The 22,286-nt window shown below is 34.4% G+C and overlaps 1 protein-coding gene across 8 annotated transcripts in view; it reads right to left on the reverse strand.

Moving 5' to 3' along the window:
• The window catches only part of LOC129764724 (protein phosphatase 1 regulatory subunit 16A), a 639,202-nt gene that overhangs the window by 183,985 nt on the left and 432,931 nt on the right, over window positions 1-22,286 (reverse strand). For all 8 annotated transcript variants that reach the window (XM_055764137.1, XM_055764138.1, XM_055764134.1 and 5 more), the window contains one exon: window positions 10,774-10,948. In XM_055764137.1, coding sequence (XP_055620112.1) covers window positions 10,774-10,948 — 175 coding nt within the window. The remainder of the gene's footprint in view (window positions 1-10,773; window positions 10,949-22,286) is intronic.

The raw sequence follows: 22,286 nt of genomic DNA on the forward strand, positions 1-22,286 counted from the left end.
GAACCGCAGTGTGGAAAGAATCGTGGAAAGATTGCCAATCTTCAAGTCTACCGCCATAATCGGGTAACTTGAGTTCCGGATATTTAATGTGATTAAATGACGTTTCCTTTGCCCTTGGCGGGTTCAGCCTTGCTTGTTCCGGTGAATATGTAGTTAGAATGGATTTGTAGACGTAGTACTGTTCTTCCAATTCATCGAGTGAGCTTTCATAGTCCTCTTCTGTTTCAGATAGAAGTTGCAACTCCAAAATCACTTCTCGATATTCGACAAAAAGTTGTTCCAACCGAGCCAACCTCACTGAAACCTGACCTAAATCTTTCTCCAAATAGAATTTTTTGACGAATTCACCAATCTTGTGGATCGACCTTTCAATATTATCAGCCCGCTTTTGAGCAATAGCGGTGCTATTGCTTGCTTTGGACTCTTCCGAGAGCATTGTGCTCGAATCGGAGAAAAATTCGTCTGGATCTAAGTCTAATGATGTAGAAAAATCTGGAACGAACCCACCTGATTTTAGCGTGCGTTGTTCTGTTGCGACACAGAAGACAGAAGCGACGACAGCGCTGAGCGGCGACAATTATGCGACGGGAATCACAGCAGGACGTTTTATGCCGACGGCGTTGATTCTCACTCCACAACGGTAATAAATATTTTCAATATTTCTTTCTGGTTCCACTATAATTTTTGTTGTTGCGATTTTTCACCACAGTTTGCGCGTAGTTTACGCGTGAATGTTCGACACAAGTTCGTGAAATAATGCTATTTGCGATCACCGGTTTTCCGGTTTGTTTATTCACTGATAATATGTTTGTAATGATACACTATTTTTCGACAAGTGTTACGGTTTTTCCGTTTTTATTTTTTTTTAAACCACTATTCTCTACCGAAGCACTTAAATTTTTCGACACTCAGCGGAGCGCAGTTAACGTGAATTATGTCACGTCGTTCAGAGCGAGTAAGACGGATAATCTGCACTAGATAATACACGTCTTCGAGAGAGTTTTAAATTTACTGACCGGCGAAAACAGAAAACTACGTCACTGCGCGGATCCGGCTCGAAGGACCATGTTTCGACACGACAAATGAAAATTAATTTTCGACACTGTTCGGCGAGAAGCGGTTTAAATGCGCGACAAAAGGATAAGTAATTTTCGAGATACAAACAAGAGATAACGAGATGCGTTTGGTTCAACAGATGTATTTCGAGTGTTCGTTTCCTTCATGTTACAGCGTTATATAGGCTGACCGGTGGCTATCGACTCAACTGAATTAGGATATAATAAAGGTTCCCTTTGACTGGACAATCGAACTGGATATTGAATTTCTATGCACTATTGGATGCTGTGATAAAGGAGACTTAGAAATTCTACGCGCGGTTATTTGAAATTTGCCTTTTGACTATTCGGACGTTTGTCCGTTTGATTTATTGCCCCTTTTTGTTTTGGGGATTCAATCCTTTGCTAATGATTGACTCTTGAATAGTAGCCAAATAATTTATGGTTTTTTGTACCTCTTGGAATACTGATTGAAGCTGTATTGTGGATCTGAATATAAAGATTAAACAGCTGCCGCTTTAATTGTATCGTAGCGGTCATTGTTCATGGACATATTGCACTGAGCGATGGCGGAATGGAAAAATTTAGCACGCGGTCCAAGCGCCACTATCACTGCATAGAACTTTTGTTTGTCATGTTTGACCTGGTTGACACTAAACGCGGCTTCCAGGCAAATGAACCACGTATCGACATCGTCCGGGTCGAAATCTGGATAGTTGATCTTAGCGATTACCGCGGGTTCACTATTTTCAGCTTTTACGGTGCTGTTCGAAGTGTTGGCTTCACCGTCAGTCATTGTGTCAATTGTGTGTAGATCTGAGTGTCTATTGTTAATTCCATTGAAGGGTGTGTGTATGTGTGGAGAATCGTTTATCTGATTCGTGATAATGATCGGGTGACCAGAGTGTTTCGCCACAATGGGAGTATTTAATGCACCCGTGGCCGAGTGGTTAGCGTCTCACATTATCATGCCGGGTGTTCGGGTTCGATTCCCGTTCTGGCCGGGGGATTTTTTCGTCAAAGAAATTTCCTTCGACTTGCACTGTGATCACGCGTATTCTAGAGCTTGCCCCTCGGAATACATTCAAGGCGTGTTATTTGGCTTAGAAAATCTCAACTAAGTATTAATAAATGACGCTAGTTAATGCAAACGTTGAGACGGCAAAAGTTCCACAGGGAACGTTAACGCCATTCAAGAAGAAGAAGAGTATTTAATTTGAAGTATCGCACAATTTTTTCCAACCCAAAGAAATCGCTGAATTTGAAGGTTGTCAAAAATATTAAATTTCAATATTCATTTATTTCTGTATTTCTCATTCTGTTTGTGATTCTGTGTGTTGTTGAGTAACATTTTTCAAGCATTATTCGTCTTCAGAGTGTCCATCTCTGAATGGAGCACAAAAGAAACGAATTTCCACTGCGTTTTAGAACAAATGAAGCATCTATATTCAACATGCTTAGGATTAGTATAGCAAACATTGTTCCCGAATGGCTTAAATTCGTTTGCCAAAATGTTTCCCCATGAACGATGGAAACACATTAAATCACGGAGCCCCATTCCGTTTGTCTGTTCCAAGCTCTGTTATCCGATTGGGATAGCTGACAAGGTGATATTTATTATGGATTCACTTTCTCTCGTGCTCGAGTTTCTCTGATTTGTACCTTTTCCGTAGTCACGTCCAGAGTCACTCTTTCCGTTCGCATTGTTCCTGTTCTGGCAGAGCTGGATTTTGTCTACCGTTGCAGTGACAGAGTTGCCACGTTTTCGTGGTTTTATTTATGCTTACGGAAATAAATTCCGATACTCCCATTTATTTGAGTTTACCATAGTCCTAAAGATCCAAATGGAATCTTTAGTAAAAAATACACAAAAAATCGAGATTGTATTCTTAACAATGACACAATATTTCCAATGTTCAAAATCTATATAGTTCCAATCACCCTTTTTGTACTGAATCCATTCTTTCCATTTTGTCTAAGAATGGTTTGAAACTGAAACTTGAAGAAATAGTATTCCTGTACATTAATTATACGAAACTCTACAGAATCATACCGCAAGGATCTGGCATCTCTGTTGAACCGAAAACATAAGAGATGGGAAAGAGGCTCCAACAATTTGCAATTTGGTCACGTTCACTTGTATTAATTGGGAAATTCCTCCTCCGTGACAGCACTTCCAAAAAGCACAGAAATAGATGTAACCGAATCGGTAGCATACGATATCGGAAAACGACGCCAATAACTTCATCTAATCAATGAGACGAACGATGTATCGATTTTTCGGAAACGTTTCACATTTCCAACAAAAACAACAACAATAACAAACTCACAGAGTTCCGTCGGTGTGATCTTAACATCAATCTGAGTGTGCTCATTGCAATGTTTACACCCCCATTTCTACACCATCTCTTTCTCTCTCTCTCTTTCTCTAAACAAACATTACCCAAAAGCAAATATTTATTCTGTGTGCATCACAGAGACACACGCGGACAGGCGATTGCTAGAGAGATGGAAAGACACCACACCGGATTCAATTGTCTTGTGGTTCCTCTCACATACCCCTGTGCCGTGGGCGCTGGAAACTGTTTAACGATGATGATCACCATCATCACCGCCGCAGCGTTTCAATCTCCCTCGACCATAACCACCATCAGCCATCAGCGGATGTGTTTGTGGTAGGAAATTACCGTGCCCCGATGTGGTCCGGGTGTCTCTCGGTGCGAAGGAGCATCACGGAATGCGGCCTCCAAAACACAATCGTCTGGGATGATGCGAGTCCATCCCACGCTGACTTCCGCGTTTTTGGCGCGGATCCGGAGACTGACTGACAGCGTGCGGCGCGTCAAATGTGTGCTGTTGGATTTAGCGGGGCAAACACGTTCCACATCCATATTAACATGTTTATTTTTGAGAAGTAGGTCCAGCGAATTCTGTGCTCAGCAACCCGCACCGGGATGATGTTGCTGCTGGATGATTTGTTTTTGTAACCTTCGTCGAAATGTGTGTACGGTGTGTTATGGTTCTTTTTATGCGCCGTCAAACTGATCATTGTGTCTGTATGTTGATCTTTCTTTTATTTCGGGGGGAAATCATGTTTCCAGTTTGTTGAATCTTATGACATAAATAATGGGAGACGAATTTGATGTTATTTTTGGAGCAAATGAAAACAACATTCATCCATGCATTCAAACTGATTTTTTTCAATCTATTTTTATTTATTTCGGGAGCAGGAAAACAGCAATTTATAACTTTAATGAGCTCAAATGTACGAAACGCTGAGAAAGGTTGTCACACATGTTGAAAACTGTAAATTATCTTTTATTCGTAGTAATCAAAAATAGGTAAAATTTTCTTCACCAAATGAACCTAGGTCGCGAAAAACACAAACAAATTTGTCTCGATGTTGACAACGAAATCTCTTTCATTTCATTGCTCTCATTCTTCACATTTTCCTTATTTTTGTAATTTTTTTTTATTTCCTAATGTTTCTTTCATCTTTCTTATTTTTATCATTCTTCTAATATTTTCTTTTTTTCAATTTTTTTCTTTTTTTTCCAAATTGGAAATTTCTGCTTTCGCGTTCTTTTCTAAGTAGAAAACTTTCCTAATTTTTCAAAATTTCCTCATTTTTCTAACTTTTAACAGTTTTCAAACGTTTAATATTGTTTTTTAATTAAATTTTTTTTTTGATTTTGTTTTCATTAATCTATTTCTTAATTTTTAATTTTTTTAAAATTTTCTTATTTTCACAATTTGAAATTAATTCATTCTTTTCCCATTCTTCTCATATTTCAAAACTTTAAAAGTTGAAAATTATTTAAGTTTTTCCAATTTTTCTAATCTTTTTGTTTTTTGTAAGTGAAAATCCTGCTCTATTCTTTCTAATTTTTAACTTTTCTGATATTTTTCAAATGTTACATAATATTTTTAGTTTCTTAGATTTCTGTATTTTTTCTCATTTCTCTAGTTTGTTGCATTTGTTTCATTTTTCGTTTTTTTTCATTATTTATATTTTTTTCGGATTTTTCTCTTCAGATTCTTTTAAATAAAAAAAAAGACGAATGATTTTTTCTTGTATTTCATAATTCTTCATAATTTCATAATTTATCCCATTTTGATTGATGATTTGATTGAATGATTGAATGATTTGATTGAATGATTTTTTCTTGTATTTCATAATTCTTCATAATTTCATAATTTCTCTCATTTTTAATAGTTTTACTATTACATTTTCAATTTTTTCCATCTTTTATCTAATTGTTGTTTTTATTTTTCGGATTTCTCAGTTTTTGATAAATTCGAGAAATTAGAAAAAAGGAGAAAAAATATTAACATGATTTTTTTTCTTATTTTCGTATTTTTCCATTTTTTCAGTTGTGCAAATTGCTTCATTTTTCATTTTTTTTAGGTGTTTCATTTTTACCTTTTTTTTTGTCGTTCATTGTTCTAATTTTTGACATTTTCCTAATTTTTCTTATTTTTCATTATTTTCAGTTATGTAAGTTATCTCATTTTTCAAATTTTGTGTTTTGGATGTTTAATTGTTTTCTTTATTTTTCTCATTTTCTTATTTTACAAGCTTTTGAAATTTGATAAATAGAAAAAATAGATAAATTTAAAAATCTTAGTATGACAGACAAAACAGCAGAATGAATATAAGAAAAAAAAATTAGGAAATGAGAAAATGATGAAAAATTTTCTAAAACGATTTTGTATCCTCATTTTAGAAAAATCCTAAGAGAAAAATCCAAGAAATGTGAAGAAAATGTGAAGAATAAAGAAATGAAAGAAAAATCAGAAATATTTAACAAAAGTTTTTTTTACATAGAAAAAAAATAGTAATTTTTTTTAAATATTGAAGACTTTAAAAAATTAAACCGTTTTTGATTGAGCGAAGTTAGAGAAAAATAGAAAACATGAAAAAATATGCAAAAATTACAAAAATGACAGATTTTTTTAAATTTTTTTTCAAAATTTCAATAATAGAAATAAAAAATTTTAAAATTAAAAAATGGAAATTTGAAAAAAATTAAAAAAGAAGAAAAATAAGAAGAATGAAAGATATGATATACGAAAGAAATGAAGGAAAAGAAAGATAGCGAAATATAGGTAAATTGAAAAAATAAAAACAGCAGAAATGAGAAAAATAAATAAAAAAATTAAAAATTGGAGAAAAAGGAAGGAATATTATGCATTTTAAAACTAAAAATTACTAAATTTTGAAATATTTAAAAATAAAAAAATGTTTACGGAACTGGAAAAATTAAAAAAAATAGAAAAATGAGGAAATGAAGAAAACAAGATAAATGATTGAAGAAATTGTAAAAAGAAAAAAGATTAAAAAGTTACTAAAATGAGATAAGCGTGTAAATCAAAATTAGAACAATAAAAAAAAATTATTTAGCAAAACATTAGGAAAATCTTAAAAAAAACCAGAAAAACTAGAAAAATAGATCCTCATTTTTCTTATTGCTTTCATTTATTTCATTTCTTTAATTTTGCACATTTTTTCATTTATTCTCTTTATTCTGATTTTTTTTTGAAGTTAAAAAATGAGTTCATTATAATGTTTAATGTTTTTTTCAATTTTTTAATTTTTTCGATTCTCTTATTTTTTTAAATTTAAATTTTTTTTTATTTTGAAAATATTTTAAATTTTATTTATTTCTCAATATTTTTTTCTTATTTTTCAAACGAGTAAATCCATTGTAAATGACAAATCTATAGGCCTTCCCGAAAACAAAATTTATTTCTTTTCTTTTCGCTGACAAAAAAGTTATTTTAAAAACTAAAATTGATTTTTCTCAAAAACGTATATATGAATTACCCTTACAATTTCCAACAAGTTGTCCATACATCGGAAGATGAGCACTTTTACAGGGAAAAAGTTTTTCGAACAACAACTTTTTCATGTTTTCTTCGAAAAAAATACAACTTATGCTAATTTTGTTTAAAGTCAAGATAGCGTATTCGACAAAGTTTTAGATCTTGTTGAAATATAAAATTTTGTCGAAGACATCAACTTTCTATCTTTTGTAGTTTTTGGAATATAAATCATTTTTGTATGAAGACTCCTGAAAAAAATAGTGTTTTGTTCGTAACTTTTCTGTGTGTAAATTCTCACGTTTGACATGTTCTTGACATGTTTCTAAATAGAGAAAAGTTAGCAGAGTATGGAAATTGCGATAATTCATAAATTCAATAAAAATATTATGAATTAAACAGTAATACTATTTTTTCAAGGAAAGAAATGAAAAAGTTGTTGCTCTAACAACTCTTTCCATGTAAATGTGTCCATCGTCCGATGTATGGAAATCATGTTGGAAATTTTAACGGCTATTTATATCTATTTTTTACAGAATTTTAAAAGCATATGTTTTCGACAAAAATTAATTTTGATCACCAAAATTTTTTTTTTTTCAATTTCAATTTTTTTTCCAAAAAATTCATTGATAATTTTTAATGAAAATCCAAGTGTTTTCTTACATTTCTTTCTCTGACCAACTTTTTGTAGCCTTTTCCAAAATTTTTTTGGCAACTTTTTTGTGAAAATTTAAACAATTTCCTACATTTCATCCTTTGACAATAATTTTGTAGGTATCATAGTTTTGAAGTTATAAATTTTTGTAAAAAAATAAGAAAAAAAAATGTTTTTTTTCCAAACTTAATAAAATTATAAAACTTTTCAAATTTATCACGCATTCGATAATATTTGTATTTCAATATTTTTAATTTAAATGATTTTATTAAATTTTAAATGTGCTGAATAATTCACGGAATTTTTCTGATTTTCACAATTTTCAAAATTGTTCTTTTTTCCCATTCTTTCCATATTTCAAACTTCAAAATTCTTTGTCAAAGTTTTTGTCAATTTGTCAAAGTTTCAAAATTTTCTAATCTTTTTGAATCTTTTTCCTAGAAGAAAACATTTCCTATTTTTTCTAATTTTTCTTTAAATTTTTCGAATGTTCCATATATATTATACATACATATTCCTTTCAGTTTTTTTTTCATTTATGCAATGTTTCTTATCTCTCTAATTTCTTTCATGTATTTCTTTTCTCTCATTTGTCGCATTTTTCTCATTGTCTCATTGATTTTCGCCTTCAGATTCTTTTTAATTAGAAAAATAATACAATTGTTTTGATTTTCAAAATTTTCAGAATTTCACCATGTTCGATACATTCGGAAAACTATAAATAGTACAAATTAGAAAATAAAAAAAAAATATTAAGATACAATTTTCGATTTTTTTTTCAAATTTTTATTTTTTTTAATTATTTTCAAATAAAATTATTCATATTTTCAGTTATGTAATTAGTCTGCTTTTTCTAATTTTTTTTGCGATTCTTTTTCCTTCCCCATTTTCTAATTTTACAAGCTATTTAAATTTGAAAAACGTGAAAAGTTAAAAAAACTAAACCATTAGAAAAAAAGAAAAATAAAAAAAAAAATCTTAATTATAACAAACAGTTATTCTAATGAACAAATAACAAAACAAAATAAAGAAATAATATGAAAAAATGAGAAAAATGGTGAAAACTTGAAAAAAAATAATTTTTTCTTGATTTTCTAATTGAAAAAAATCTAAAGAGAAAAATATGAAAAAAATAGAAAAACAATTAAAAATCAAAGGAATGGAACCAATGAAAATAAATAAATTTGAAAACAGAATGAATTATTTATTTATTAAATTAAATAAAAAAAACTTTGGAGAATTGAAAATTTTAAGAAATTGAAAAAAAAATAAGAAAAAATGAATGATGAGAGAAAAATTGATTATTAGAAAAATGAAAAATATGAAAAATAAAAGAAATGAAAGAAAAGACTAGTTCATGCAAAATTTGAAAAAATAAAAGCAGAAAACGGGAGAAATGAGAAAAATGAAAGCCTTAAAAACTTTGAAAAATTGGAAAAGTAAGGACAGTTTAAAAAAATTGAGAGATATTTTCAAAAAGATTAAACAATTAAAAAATTAGAAAAATTACTAAATGAAGGAATTGAGATAAACGATTTAAAAACTTGTGGAAATAAGAAAGATTAAAAATTTAAAAAAAGTGAACAATCAGAAAAATGTAAAAAATTGGAAGAATTTAATAATCAGAAAATTTTGAAAAAATTGAAAAACTAAAGAAATGAACAGAAAAACAGATGCTCATTCTTCTCATCACGTTCATTCATTTAATTTTTTTTTAAATTTTTCACATGTTTCTCATTTTTGCTCTTTATTCTGATTTTTCTGTTCTTCTGTTCAGAGTTTTTTTAAACAGAAAAATGAGAAAAACGAGTACATTTTTATTTTTCAATATTTTCAAAATTTTTCTAACAAATCAAAATATTTCGACGAAAAAAATATCGAGAAATTAGTATATATAGAAATAATTTAAAGTAAAAAGTGAAAAAAATTAAAAATCAATGAAATGAAAACAAACAGGGAAAAATCAGATTCTAACAATTTTTGATAAATTCAAAAAAATAGGAAAAGCAGTAAAATTTTGAAAAAAAATATTTTTTTTTAATTTATTCTATCTTATCTAACTTTTTAAATTTTAAATTTTCAATTTCTAATTTTATTTATAATTTTTTTTTCCAATTTATCAAATTTTGGTTTTTTTTATTTTTTCAAATGTTTCATTATTGTTTCAACCAGAAAACATATTTATAGAAAATAAAGATAACAATTCTTTTTTAAGGTTTTTCAATTTTAATTTTTGTTTTTCGCATTTTGGTTTTTTTAAAGTACTTTTATCCAATTTTCTAACTTTTTTCATTTTTTTAAAATGTTTTTCATTTCTCATTTGTCAATTCTAATTTTTTATTTTTCACTTCTCATTTTTGATCATTTTCTAGATTCACGAAATCGATAAATATCAACATTGGCCACCGCACCTAAAACCTAAAATAGCGTAAATCAGTGCAAATGGAAAGCGTGAATCTGGACCTGACTACGGAAAAGGTATAAACAAACACAAATGAGAGAAAAAGAATCCATAATAAATACCACCTTGTCAGGTATCATAATCGGTAACGAAGCTCATAGACACATATAGACAGGAGGGGCATCGTGATTTAATATTCTACCATCGTTCTTGGGGAACATTTTGGCACACTCGAAGCAACGTAATTTTTTCTCATAGAGACATATGGACGAATATATGAACAGTCGGAAGAATGAACAGAGATTCGTAATTTCTACGTTACTTGTCGATTAGATTTTTTGTATATTTCAGAATCCAGTTTAAATTATTCATCTTGTGATGGACACCTTGAATTTTACCGAACTAAAATTTTGCTTCAGTTTGCTCAATAGAAATGCTTGAATCAAAAGTACTGCCTTTATGAGGCTAAGTTTGATGAAACCAGAATCACAATCAGATATCTGAAGTAGGGGAATATCGGGTTAACTCAGATGGTAATTTAACCTTAAATTGAAGTCTGGATATCACTCGAATGAGCACACAACATTTGAACAAAATCAGAGCAAATTATTTGGTAGAGAAAAATAAATATGTCCTTCTATCTGTGTGTCCTGTAGACTCGAAAATCTTTGAACCAATTGTTTATATAAGGTTTCTCAGACAGATGAGATGTGATGAATAAGGAAAAAAAACATCAAAAATAGATGTATTTGACTGAGGTTTGCTTCAGTGATTTTGAAATGACACCTTTAAACTTTTCTACATTACTTGAAACACCGTTCAAAACTATAAAAACTCACCTCGGCGATATCGTTCCGAGCGGCGGCTTCCAGCAGCACCACGCTATCCTCGAACGTGATGTGCCGCTTGTAGGAGGACATGTGCTGCTGATTGCCCATCCGGTCCTTGCTCCGCTGGGCCTTGAGCCATTCCTTCTCGCGCTGTTTGGCCACCTTCAGCTGTTGCGCGCGTCGCCTGTAATCCAAAATTTGGAGAGTGATTAGCATTTTTCTAATAGATAAGAAATAACGCGCCATGACACCATCCTTCTTCACCGGCTTCTTATTTTCCAACGCCCGTTATGTTTGTGTGTGTGTGCGGGTGGTCTCTAGTTTCGCTTAATCCCCCGACCATCATTTAGAGAAGAAGACGAGCGGACTTTCTTGGACCTGGTCCAGAAATGAACTGAATCAGGGCATCCTCCTCTGGGGGTGATTTAGGTTCAATGGCTGTGCTCCCAGAAACACTACATCATCACTGCAGGGACAGGACGACGAACGGCGGACCTCGCTAGCAAAAAACTTGCTGCTGAGTTTGCTCAATGTGCCAGGGATTAGGTGTTAATATTTAAAGAGACTTGGGGCAGTCGTCTTCCTGAGGGGGCTGCACTTTCGGCGGCAGAGAGTGGGAACAATAATCCGCACCGAATAACTAACTTATGCACGGAATGGGAAGTGTCGTTTTTTTCGGGGTTTTCACGATGTGAAAAGGAAAAGTTTTCCCATGGGAGGTGGTAAACAATTCAATTGGCTCAAAGCAGGATTATGTTGGATGAAGTGTACAAACAATCTGCAGGATAAAGTCCCACATTATGGCATGTCCATCACACAAGAGGTGAATACGTAATACGTGGAAGAGACATATTGGAACATCGATCATATTGTGTAACGCTATGAATCCTGAGCGAGCGATCCAGCACCATTGTCAGATGACAGAACATCGTGGAAAACGACCCGGTTCAGCGGATGTCCTCGTTTAAGGATTGAATGACTAGCAATAAGTTTGTGGTTCATTCGCTATCCAACTCTTGACGAGTAAAGTTCAGTGTCGGTATTGTGCGTTGCCACTTTTGCTATTGTGCTATTGGTATAGTGTACGAGTGAAGGTCATTGCTGTCCGCTTTCGAATTGACCTTTTGTGAAGTGGAACAAAGGAACAAAGGAAGCAGCGCTCTTGCAGCTTACAGCCCTTGACGGCTGTTGAACATCGGCATAACGGGATCGCCATCGTGTGGCTGTCGTTAACGGGAATTATCATCACGTGACCGTGTAAGCTATTCTTGCGCTATTGTGTTGTCTCCATAGCGCGTAGCCTCTGTCTCTCCCTGATTAGGGCAGTAGGCGGCTATATTTATTATTAATATTATTATTCAACTCATTTGTTCATTGTTTAATATTATTATCATAATTTTTCTTTGTTTTGTTTTTTTTTTCTAGAGATTATTGTTAAAATCAATAATATATTAGAAATAAGACAGAAATTTTTGTAAAATGGAGGATAGTGGAGGATCTCCAGAGATGGAGATCTCCGATAATGAATCTCATACAAGATCGGGGAAAAACATAAATGAGTCCCTCATAAAGAAGATAATTCTTCTGGGGACGAATCCGCTCATACTTCCAAGCCCCCCTCTAAAAAAATTGCAAGCCTCCCTTCTCAACCTGTTACTTCCACTCCCTCTCTCCCATCGTCGATTTCGCTTCCCCCTTCTGATGATACCGATCCAACCCAATCCTCGTCCTCGTCCTCGTCCTCGTCTTCTCCCTCTGTTGTCTCCGCTCCACGTGTCAGAGTTTATCCAGAAGATGCACCTGGAACTGGCCCGTGGGTTGTTTTCTTCCGGCCAAAACCAAAAGGAAAAAGTCTTAACGTGATTCAGATCATGAAAGATCTGGCCAGATACTCTTCTGTATCTGAAATTCGCGGGGTTAGACCGAACAAATTGCGAGTTGTCATGAATGACCGGAAACACGCAAACGAGATTGTTGCTGACCAACACTTCACTCTCGAATATCGAACAATTATACCCTCCCATAACGTAGAAATTGAGGGGGTGATAACTGAAACGGGTCTGACGAGCGAACAAATAAAAAAAAGAAGGAAAAGGCAAGTTCAAGAAGCTCCCCTCAATGGAAGTAAAGATATTGGACTGTCGCCAACTCGGGAAACTCTCTCATGATGGGGACCAACCTAAATTTACGCCGTCAGAGTCGTTTCGAGTCACCTTTGCAGGTGCCGCCCTCACTGACTACGTTATGGTGGACAAATTGAGACTACCTGTGCGACTCTTCGTGCCAAAGCCCATGACTTGTAACAAATGCAAGTCAGTTGGTCACACAGCAGATTATTGTGCCAACAAGGAGCGCTGTGCCACTTGCGGAGAGCAACATGTGGACAAATCCTGCAGTGCGACTGAGCATAAGTGTCCATATTGCGGAGGAACTCCACACGTGCTCTCAGCTTGTGAAACTTACAAGAGTCGCTGGGAGAAACAGAAGCGCTCTTTAAAGGAACGCTCGAAGCGCACATTTGCGGAAATTTTAAAGGGCGCTTCGCCACTGTCCCAACAACAAGAACAACTAATCTCAACACATAATACCTTTTCCACGTTGCCAGTTGATGAAATGGAAGCGGACACAGCTAGCGGGGGCACACCGTTTATTTTCAAAGGGAATCCCCGGCGCAAAAATGTGACCACTCCCAAAGTTCAAGAACAAGTCCCTCCGGTGATACCCCCTGTTAGCTTGCCTAAAAAATCGAGTGCAGCGGACAAGCAAAATCAGGTTCCTCCTGGTTTCCGTGGGAATAGTTCATCTTCGAACGACCCAGCACTCGAGGGGACATCAAAAACCCCAACTGTCCCTATTTTTCCGTCCAGCTCAACTTCCCAATCGGGATTTATAAAGTTGTCTGACCTTTTGGATCAAATCTTCAAGTGTTTTAATGTTTCCGACTCCATCAGAACCATTGTCATCTCAATGCTTCCAGTGTTAAAGACAATTTTGCAACAATTGATGCAAACATGGCCCCTCCTTGCAATGATTATCTCTCTTGATGTCTAATTCAAATAGAGAGGTCGGAGATATCACTGTTTTACAATGGAATTGTCGTAGTCTTATCCCTAAATTGGATACATTCAAATTTTTAATTCATAAGTTCAATTGTGATGTTTTTGCTCTGTCCGAAACTTGGCTTTCTTCGCGAGATGATATCTCTTTCCACGATTTTAATATTATACGCTTGGACCGTGATGATAGATACGGAGGGGTACTATTGGGGATCAATAAGTGCCACTCATTTTTTAGAATTGACCTTCCACCTATTGGAGGGATCGAAGCTGTTGCTTGTCATGCAAACATCAGAGGCAAAGACCTCTGTATTGTCAGCTTGTATTGGCCTCCGAGAGCTGCGGTTAGCCGCAAACAACTTGATGACATGTGCTCACTCCTTCCTGAGCCACGATTGATCTTGGGAGACTTCAACTCTCACGGAACTGCCTGGGGGGAACAGTACGACGACAATCGTTCATTGTTGATATATGATCTTTGTAACAGCTTCAATATGACCGTTTTGAACACTGGGGAAACAACACGTGTACCTAAACCTCCTGCTAACCCAAGTGCTCTTGACCTCTCGCTTTGCTCGAATTCACTATCGTTAGATTGCGAGTGGAATGTAATCCAGGACCCCAACGGTAGTGATCACTTGCCAATCAAAATTTCCATCACCATTGGGTCGAATTCTTCTGAATCTATAAACATGGCATATGACCTCACAAGACACATTGACTGGAAAAAATATACGGACGCGATTGCTCTAGCCATCAATTCCAGAGATGGTTTGCCTCCATTGGAGGAGTATAACTTCCTTTCTCGTTTGACCTATGACAGCGCGGTTCGCGCTCAAACGAAACCCATCCCAGGTTCCACTATTCGTCGAAGGCCTCCCAATCTATGGTGGGATAGCCAGTGTTCCAAGCTTTATGTAGAAAAATCGAATGCATTTAAAGCTTTTCGAAAACGTGGAACCCCTGAAAATTTTCAAACGTATTTAGCCCTTGAAGATCAATTTAAAAACTTAATCAAAGGGAAAAAACGTGCTTATTGGCGAAATTTCGTGGGAGGTTTGTCACGAGAAACGTCAATGAAAAAATTATGGAAAGTGGCTCGAAACATGAGAAATCGCTCTTCAACGAATGAAAGCGAAGAATATTCACATCGATGGATTTTTAATTTTGCACGGAAGGTTTGTCCCGATTCCGCTCCTGTGCAAAAAATTGTTCGAGATATACCACAAGATAGGTGCTCTTGCTCTCCTTTCATGTAACAATTCTGCTCCGGGATCGGATAGTTCGGTTCAACTTGCTGAAAAACCTCCCTGATGTGGCAAAACATCGCTTGTTGAATTTATTCAATCGGTTTCTGTAGTATAATATTGTTCCAGATGATTGGAGACATGTGCGAATTATAGCTATTAAAAAACCCGGAAAACCCGCGTCCGACTTCAATTCGTACCGCCCAATAGCAATGCTGTCTTGTATACGGAAATTGTTGGAGAAAATGATCTTGTTTCGACTTGATCGATGGGTTGAAACGAATGGCCTACTCTCAGATACACAATATGGGTTCCGCAGGGGCAAGGGGACGAATGATTGTCTTGCGTTGCTTTCTTCAGAAATTCAAATGGCTTACGCCGAACAAAAACAAATGGCTTCAGTATTCTTGGACATAAAGGGGGCCTTCGATTCTGTTTCAATAGAGGTTTTGTCGGACAAATTACACTCTCGGGGTCTGCCGCCTCTATTGAATAATATGTTATATAACTTGCTTTGTGAGAAACATTTGAACTTTTCTCACGGAGATTCGGCAGTAAGTCGGGTCTCTTACATGGGCCTCCCCCAGGGCTCATGTTTAAGCCCCCTTTTGTACAACTTCTATGTAAGCGACATCGACAATTGCCTTACACAAAATTGCAGCCTAAGACAACTTTCAGATGATGGAGTGGTGTCTGTCGTAGGATCAAACGAACCTGACCTGCAAGGACCCTTACAAGATACTTTGAACAATTTTTCAGCCTGAGCCATTGGTCTAGGGATCGAATTCTCCACGGAGAAAACAGAGATGGTGGTTTTTTCTAGGAAGCATAGACCAGCAAAACCAAAGCTTCAACTTTTGGGTAAACCGATCACTCATGCTATGTCATTCAAGTATCTTGGGGTCTGGTTCGACTCCAAATGTACTTGGGGGGCCCATATTAGGTATCTGAGTAAAAAATGTCAACAAAGAATAAACTTTCTCCGTACAATTACCGGCACCTGGTGGGGAGCCCACCCAGAAGATCTTATAATGTTGTATCGAACAACTATTCTCTCAGTGATGGAGTATGGCAGTTTCTGTTTTCAATCAGCTGCCAAAACACACCTCATTAAACTCGAGCGAATTCAGTATCTTTGTCCCCGTATTGCGTTGGGATGTATGCCCTCAACGCATACCATGAGTCTCGAGGTTTTGGCAGGCCTACTCCCACTAAAAGATCGCTTCAATTTATTATCTCTTCGGTTCTTCATCCGGTGTAAGGTCATGAACCCATTGGTGATCGGAAATTTTGAGCAGCTGATCGAGCTAAATTTTCACTCCGGATTCATGAGTTCATATCATGAATTCATCTCCATGCAGGTTGATCCTTCTTCGTATATTCCCAACCGTGTTTGTTTCCCTGACTACATCAATTCCTCTGTGCATTTTGATCTGTCCATGAAGCAAGATATCCATGGATATTCAGATTACCAACGATCGAGGATCGCTCCAACGATCTTCGATGAAAAGTATGGGGGTATCAATTGTGATAATATGTACTTTACTGATGGGTCCACTATAAACGAGTCCACAGGATTTGGAGTGTTCAACGAATTTTTTAGCACCTCCCACAGTCTTCAGAATCCTTGCTCAGTGTATATTGCTGAATTGGCAGCAATTCATTGGGCGCTGGACAGCGTCGCCTCACGACCTGTTGAACACTATTACATTGTAACGGATAGTCTTAGCTCTGTCGAAGCTATCCGTTCAGTGAGGCCGGAAAAGCACTCGCCGTACTTCCTTGAGAGAATACGAGAAATTTTGAGTGCTTTATCCAGACGCTGTTATGTCATTACCTTTATCAGGGTCCCTTCACATTGCTCAATTCCGGGTAATGAGAGGGCTGACTCATTAGCAAAGGTAGGAGCAATTGAAGGCGATATTTATCAGCGTCAAATCGCCTTCAATGAATTTTATTCTTTAGTCCGCAAAAATACCATCGCTAACTGGCAACGCAAGTGGAATGAAGATGAATTGGGCCGTTGGTTTCACTCGATTATCCCTAAGGTTAGCCTCAAACCGTGGTTCAAAAGTCTGGACTTGAGTCGGGACTTTATTCGCACCTTCTCCCGACTCATGTCCAATCACTGTTCGTTAGATGCACTACTCTTTCGTTTCAATCTTGCCAGCAGCAATATCTGCGTTTGTGGCCAAGGTTATCACGACATCGAGCACATTGTTTGGTCGTGCGAGGTGTATCTGGTCGCCAGATCGAATTTAGAAAACTCCCTTCGGGCCCGAGGAAGACAGCCCAATGTGCCGGTGAGAGATGTGTTGGCTCGGTTAGACCTTGATTATATGTCCCATATATATGTTTTCCTTAAAGCTATAGATCTTCGTGTGTGATTGTCCCTACATCCTTAAACCCTCCTTTCCTTCCTTTGCGGGTAATCCGTCCCCTTGCTATAAATAGTAGAATAAGTTGAAATGTAAATAAACTATAGATATACGAATAGATTTAAGAATTGAGTGCTCATCAACATTGTTACAATTTCCTTATATCCCATCCTTCTCCTAAAAATATGTCACCCTCCTAAACTCGAGTACACCGCGAGTAATCGGTTTTCCACCTTACTAACCATAGATGTAAGAAAATTGTTTATATATATAGTTTTAAAATTATATTTAAGAATTCGGCTCCTTTAAACTTAAGTAACTGAGCCTGTAAACATAAATGAATTTATAAAAAAAGAAAAGTTTGTGGTAGGATGGTAATAAGATATTCAGATCAGACAAGAGTAAATCCATCTCTTATCTTTGATTAATTCCAATTTATGGGCAGAAACGAAGCGGACTGACTCTTTTTTTATCAATTCGATGTTTCGCCTTCGTTACGCGAAGCTTCGAACGCTTTCGAGGTAATCGATGTGACATCGAAAATGTCCCCACGTGTCGGTCAGAGAAAATCTGAAAAGTCCCGTCGAGGTGTGACATTTTTAGGTCCGCCGACAGAGTCAATATTTTATCTCTATTGTATTTGGAGATTGCATCAATACAGCTAGTATTTTATTCGGTTGAGATTGTCCATCGTTCGTTGAGCTGGGTTCGGGAATTCGATATGAAACGAATCTGAATTTGGAATCGTTCTGATTCAGAATCCAAAAGCAACCATTTCAGAATCCTTGACATTCTGAACTCTCTAAGATATCTGCACATATTCCCCCCAGGAATGTGAAACTTCAATTCGAATCTTTAAAAAAATTAAATGTGGATCTAGAGGTGTCTACATCTCAATCAGAAATTGTGACGTATCTGAAATTTAATTCAGAAATTTGGAATTCCAATCCGGATCTTGGAATCTGGAATCTGAACATTTAGTCTTTGAACTGAAACCTGATTAAGTGAATTCCAAAATATGAATGTTAAATTTGTATTCGGGTTTCGGAATGTGGAATTCGTGAACAAGAATCACTAGCTTGATTCATAATATTGGTCATTCTTATTTTTACGTTTGGATTTCTGATTTGAAACTCTAGTTGTCAGATCGGGATCCCGGATTCCAGAATGCAGATAATAGATTTTCAAAAAACAAATATTAGCTTTCTGAAATTCTGAGCTCCAATTTGATTGTTTCGGAGACCAAATTCATATCTCACCAGATTTTAGATTTCAGAATCCAGATTCAAAATTTAGGTTCCAATATCAGATTCCAAATCAAGATTGCAGATTCAGATTCCCTCTCTGTGACGATGTTCTAAATTCAGAAATTCAGGAATATTTATTTTCCAGATGTCACAGAAGAAGATACAAGATTCTAAAGTGTCAAATCCATATGGTAGATGGTAGATTACAGATTCAGAATCATATTCCTAATTGAGGTTCCAGATTCCATTCAGATGCCAAATTCTGAGTCCGATTTTCAGTTTCCAGATAACACATTCCAATTCGCAGATTATATATTCGAACTACTGATCTAGGTTCTAAATTCAAAATCTCGATTCCAGATACCGCACATGCAATCCCAATCCCAATCAGGGTGTGATCAAATAAAATTGGGTTCTTGAACCTTTTATCGGAACTGCGAATCAGAAACCTGGAATTCGATTCTGCCGGAATATGGAATCCAAAACCGTGGAACTAGAACCGCGGATGTGGAACCTGAAAAACAAGAATCTTATTATATTTTAATTATATTTTTCGTGATTCTCGTTTCTGGTTTTTGAGATTTCTTTTTCCGATTGTTTTCATTTTTGTAATTTTATTCGGCTAAGCATTTTATTTTCGAATTGGAATTATTTTTATTTTTATTTGCTTTATCTTAAGCACTTTTTTCTGAATTTCTATTTTCTAATCTTCTTGTCTTAATTCCTTTTTCAATATTTTTGATTATTTTTTATATCATTTCATAATGGTATTTTTTCTTCAAATTCTTTTGTTTTTTAATCAAAAACTCAAATAAAATCACGATTACTTTCAAATTCATTGAGTATTTGAAAGTAGTAATCTGAAGGAACATCATAGAAATATAATCCTGAAACGGATTAGAGCAAAAAATCAATGAAAAGAATAAAACAGGAATTCAAAAGCAGTAAATCGTTATTATAAATAGAATTCAAATAGATAGAATTTTAAATATAATGAAAATAGAATTTAAAATGAGTGAATTCAGAGAAATAATAAAAAAAAATTAATTGAGAAAATTGAGTCAGATAAAGCAAATCATGACAATAAATCAAACGAAAATATTAATGAAAAAAGAGTTTAAAACAGAAGAACTTATTTCAGCAGAACAGAAATTAAGACAAAAAAATGTTAAAAACGATTCTATCAAAACCGACTTTGAAAGAATTACAATTAATTACAGAATTACAATTACAATATAGACTGGAATTGGTATTTACGCGGCGGATACGTGGCGCGTAAAAAAGACCGCGTAATTCCAAAAATCCGCGTAAAAAACTGAGTTAATTCCAAAATCCGTGTAAAAATAAACTGCGTAAATTGTGATACAATACAAATTTATTTCGTGAAAAGTCACATCAATTAGCACATAAAATCTGGTTACACTGGAATGTCTTTTTATGCGGTTGATACGATTCGCGTAGAATAAAACGCGTAAATTCCGAAATCCGCTTAAGAAAAACCGCGTAAAACCCTCAAACTTTTTTGCGCAGTTTGAGCCACGTAAAAAGCGACTTCGGTGTATACAATTACCACTAAAGCTACCACGAGGGGTCAAATGACCCATTTTAAACTTTTAGTCAACATTTTCTTGCGAATTACATTGTCATATTACATTTACCTTCACTACTTTTCCTAAAACATACATCGAATGTAATTTTTAGTGTTACTCCTCTCTTGTTATTTTTTTTACTGAGAAATATATGTAATCTGCCCTAACTACCGAAACGGGTAATTTGCCCTTGCAAACATTTCTATGATATCAGAAAGGTTGTACCATTGCATTACACATTGTTTGCTATTGCTTTATATATTTTGTTGTATTTGTGAATTAATAGTGAATGATCAGAATTAATTGTATAGCTGACTATCCAAGCGAGCTAACAGTAACCATTCCCAGTTACAGTGCTATTTTGCGTGTCAAAAATTGTAATTGCAATATTTTGCTAATAATTGTTATCCCAAAATGTCGAAATATACAGCAGAAATATGGTATGTCACGTTTCTCAACAAAACTTTATAAATCGTGTCATTGTTCACTAACTATTTACAAAAGGGTCACTTGACCCGCTGTGGTAGGAATAGGTATACATGAAACATAGGTAGGTTTTGGTGTTAAAGAAAGCACAATTAAAAACTTGTTTTTTTCAGTTCCGATTTGCGTCTTTTTCTAATTTTGTTTATCTCAGTGATTTTTTTCTCGATTTATTTTTCCGGTTTGAAGAAAAAATTGATTACAGTTTTATTCGAATAACATTTAATAAATGCTTTTATTTTGCTGGAATTTTTGTTTTTTCTATTTCCTTTTCCTGAATGTTAATTGCTTTTCTTAAGTTACTTTCCCGAATTTATTTTTCTTGATGAATCCTAAATTCTTACTTGTTTTCCATTGTTTTTCGTCACGTATTTTTGAGATTCTGTGTTTCAGAATAACTTTCTTGGTTATTTTGCTGAATTTCTAGGATGGATTTATTCGTCTGATTCGTTTTATCACCCATTTCTTAGGTTTCTTTCACTGATTTATTTCTCTTAATTTCCATTTTCAAGTGTTTTTTTTTTTGCAGTTTTATATTTTATTTTATTTTCCTAATTTTTTTTATTTTGAATTTGCTTAATTCATAACTCGAATTGTTTTAAGTTCTTCAAAATTTCTCTGTTTTTTTTGTAATTAGTTTAATTCCTTTTTGTGTTTTCTATGTTATCTCTTCGTTTGACTATGTTTTGTGATTATTCTTGATTTCCATCTCCTTCATTTCATTCTTCACAATTGAATTCGTCTGACATTTTTTCTGAAGTGTTCTTTTTTTGCAATTTAGTCTTTACGACTATCTTTTTTCGATTTATTAGGATTTTTGTTAGGGTTTGACATGGATTCTTTGCGCTGTTTTATTGTATTTGTCTTGTTTAGATTGAACATTTTACATCCTTCAAATTGACCTGTATTCTGGTATTTTGTATTTTTTTCTGTTTTTCCTCCATTGCGTTCATTTGACTATTGGTTTATTTTGTTTCAATTCGTTTTCTTTCCAAATATCAGAATTGTTAGTTTTTTTTTTGTAATTAATTACACGTGATGTTCTTCCGAGTTCATTTTGCTGAATTTATTTTCTCAAAATAATTCCTAAATCTCTTGTATGAAAATTTTTTTTCCTAAATTTCATTCCCGAATTAATTTCTCTTTGTGCATTTTATATTCTTTCAGAATTTCGTTTACCATTACGTTATTTTTTTAAATTCTGTCTGTCTTTTTTTTTACTTTTTTTGGTTTTTTGCTGGGTTTCTTGGTTGGATTAATTCTTCTGATTCGCTTTATCACCCATTTCTTAATTTTAAGAAATCAGAAATATTGACTTCTTTTCGAAATTTCTTTCTCTAAATAGTTTTTGGGATTCATTCTCCATATTTTTCCAATTCTTTTATATCAGTTATTTTTTTTTTCGATCAGTATTTTTCAACCATCTCTAAAATTTTTATCGGGGAATAATTTTTTTATCATTATTTTCTTTTATTTTTTTAAAATTTATAATTGAAACTGTTTTTTTTTGCATTACCCACAT

The sequence above is a fragment of the Toxorhynchites rutilus genome, chromosome 2 (genome assembly GCF_029784135.1).
Source record: "Toxorhynchites rutilus septentrionalis strain SRP chromosome 2, ASM2978413v1, whole genome shotgun sequence".
NCBI lineage: Eukaryota > Metazoa > Arthropoda > Insecta > Diptera > Culicidae > Toxorhynchites > Toxorhynchites rutilus.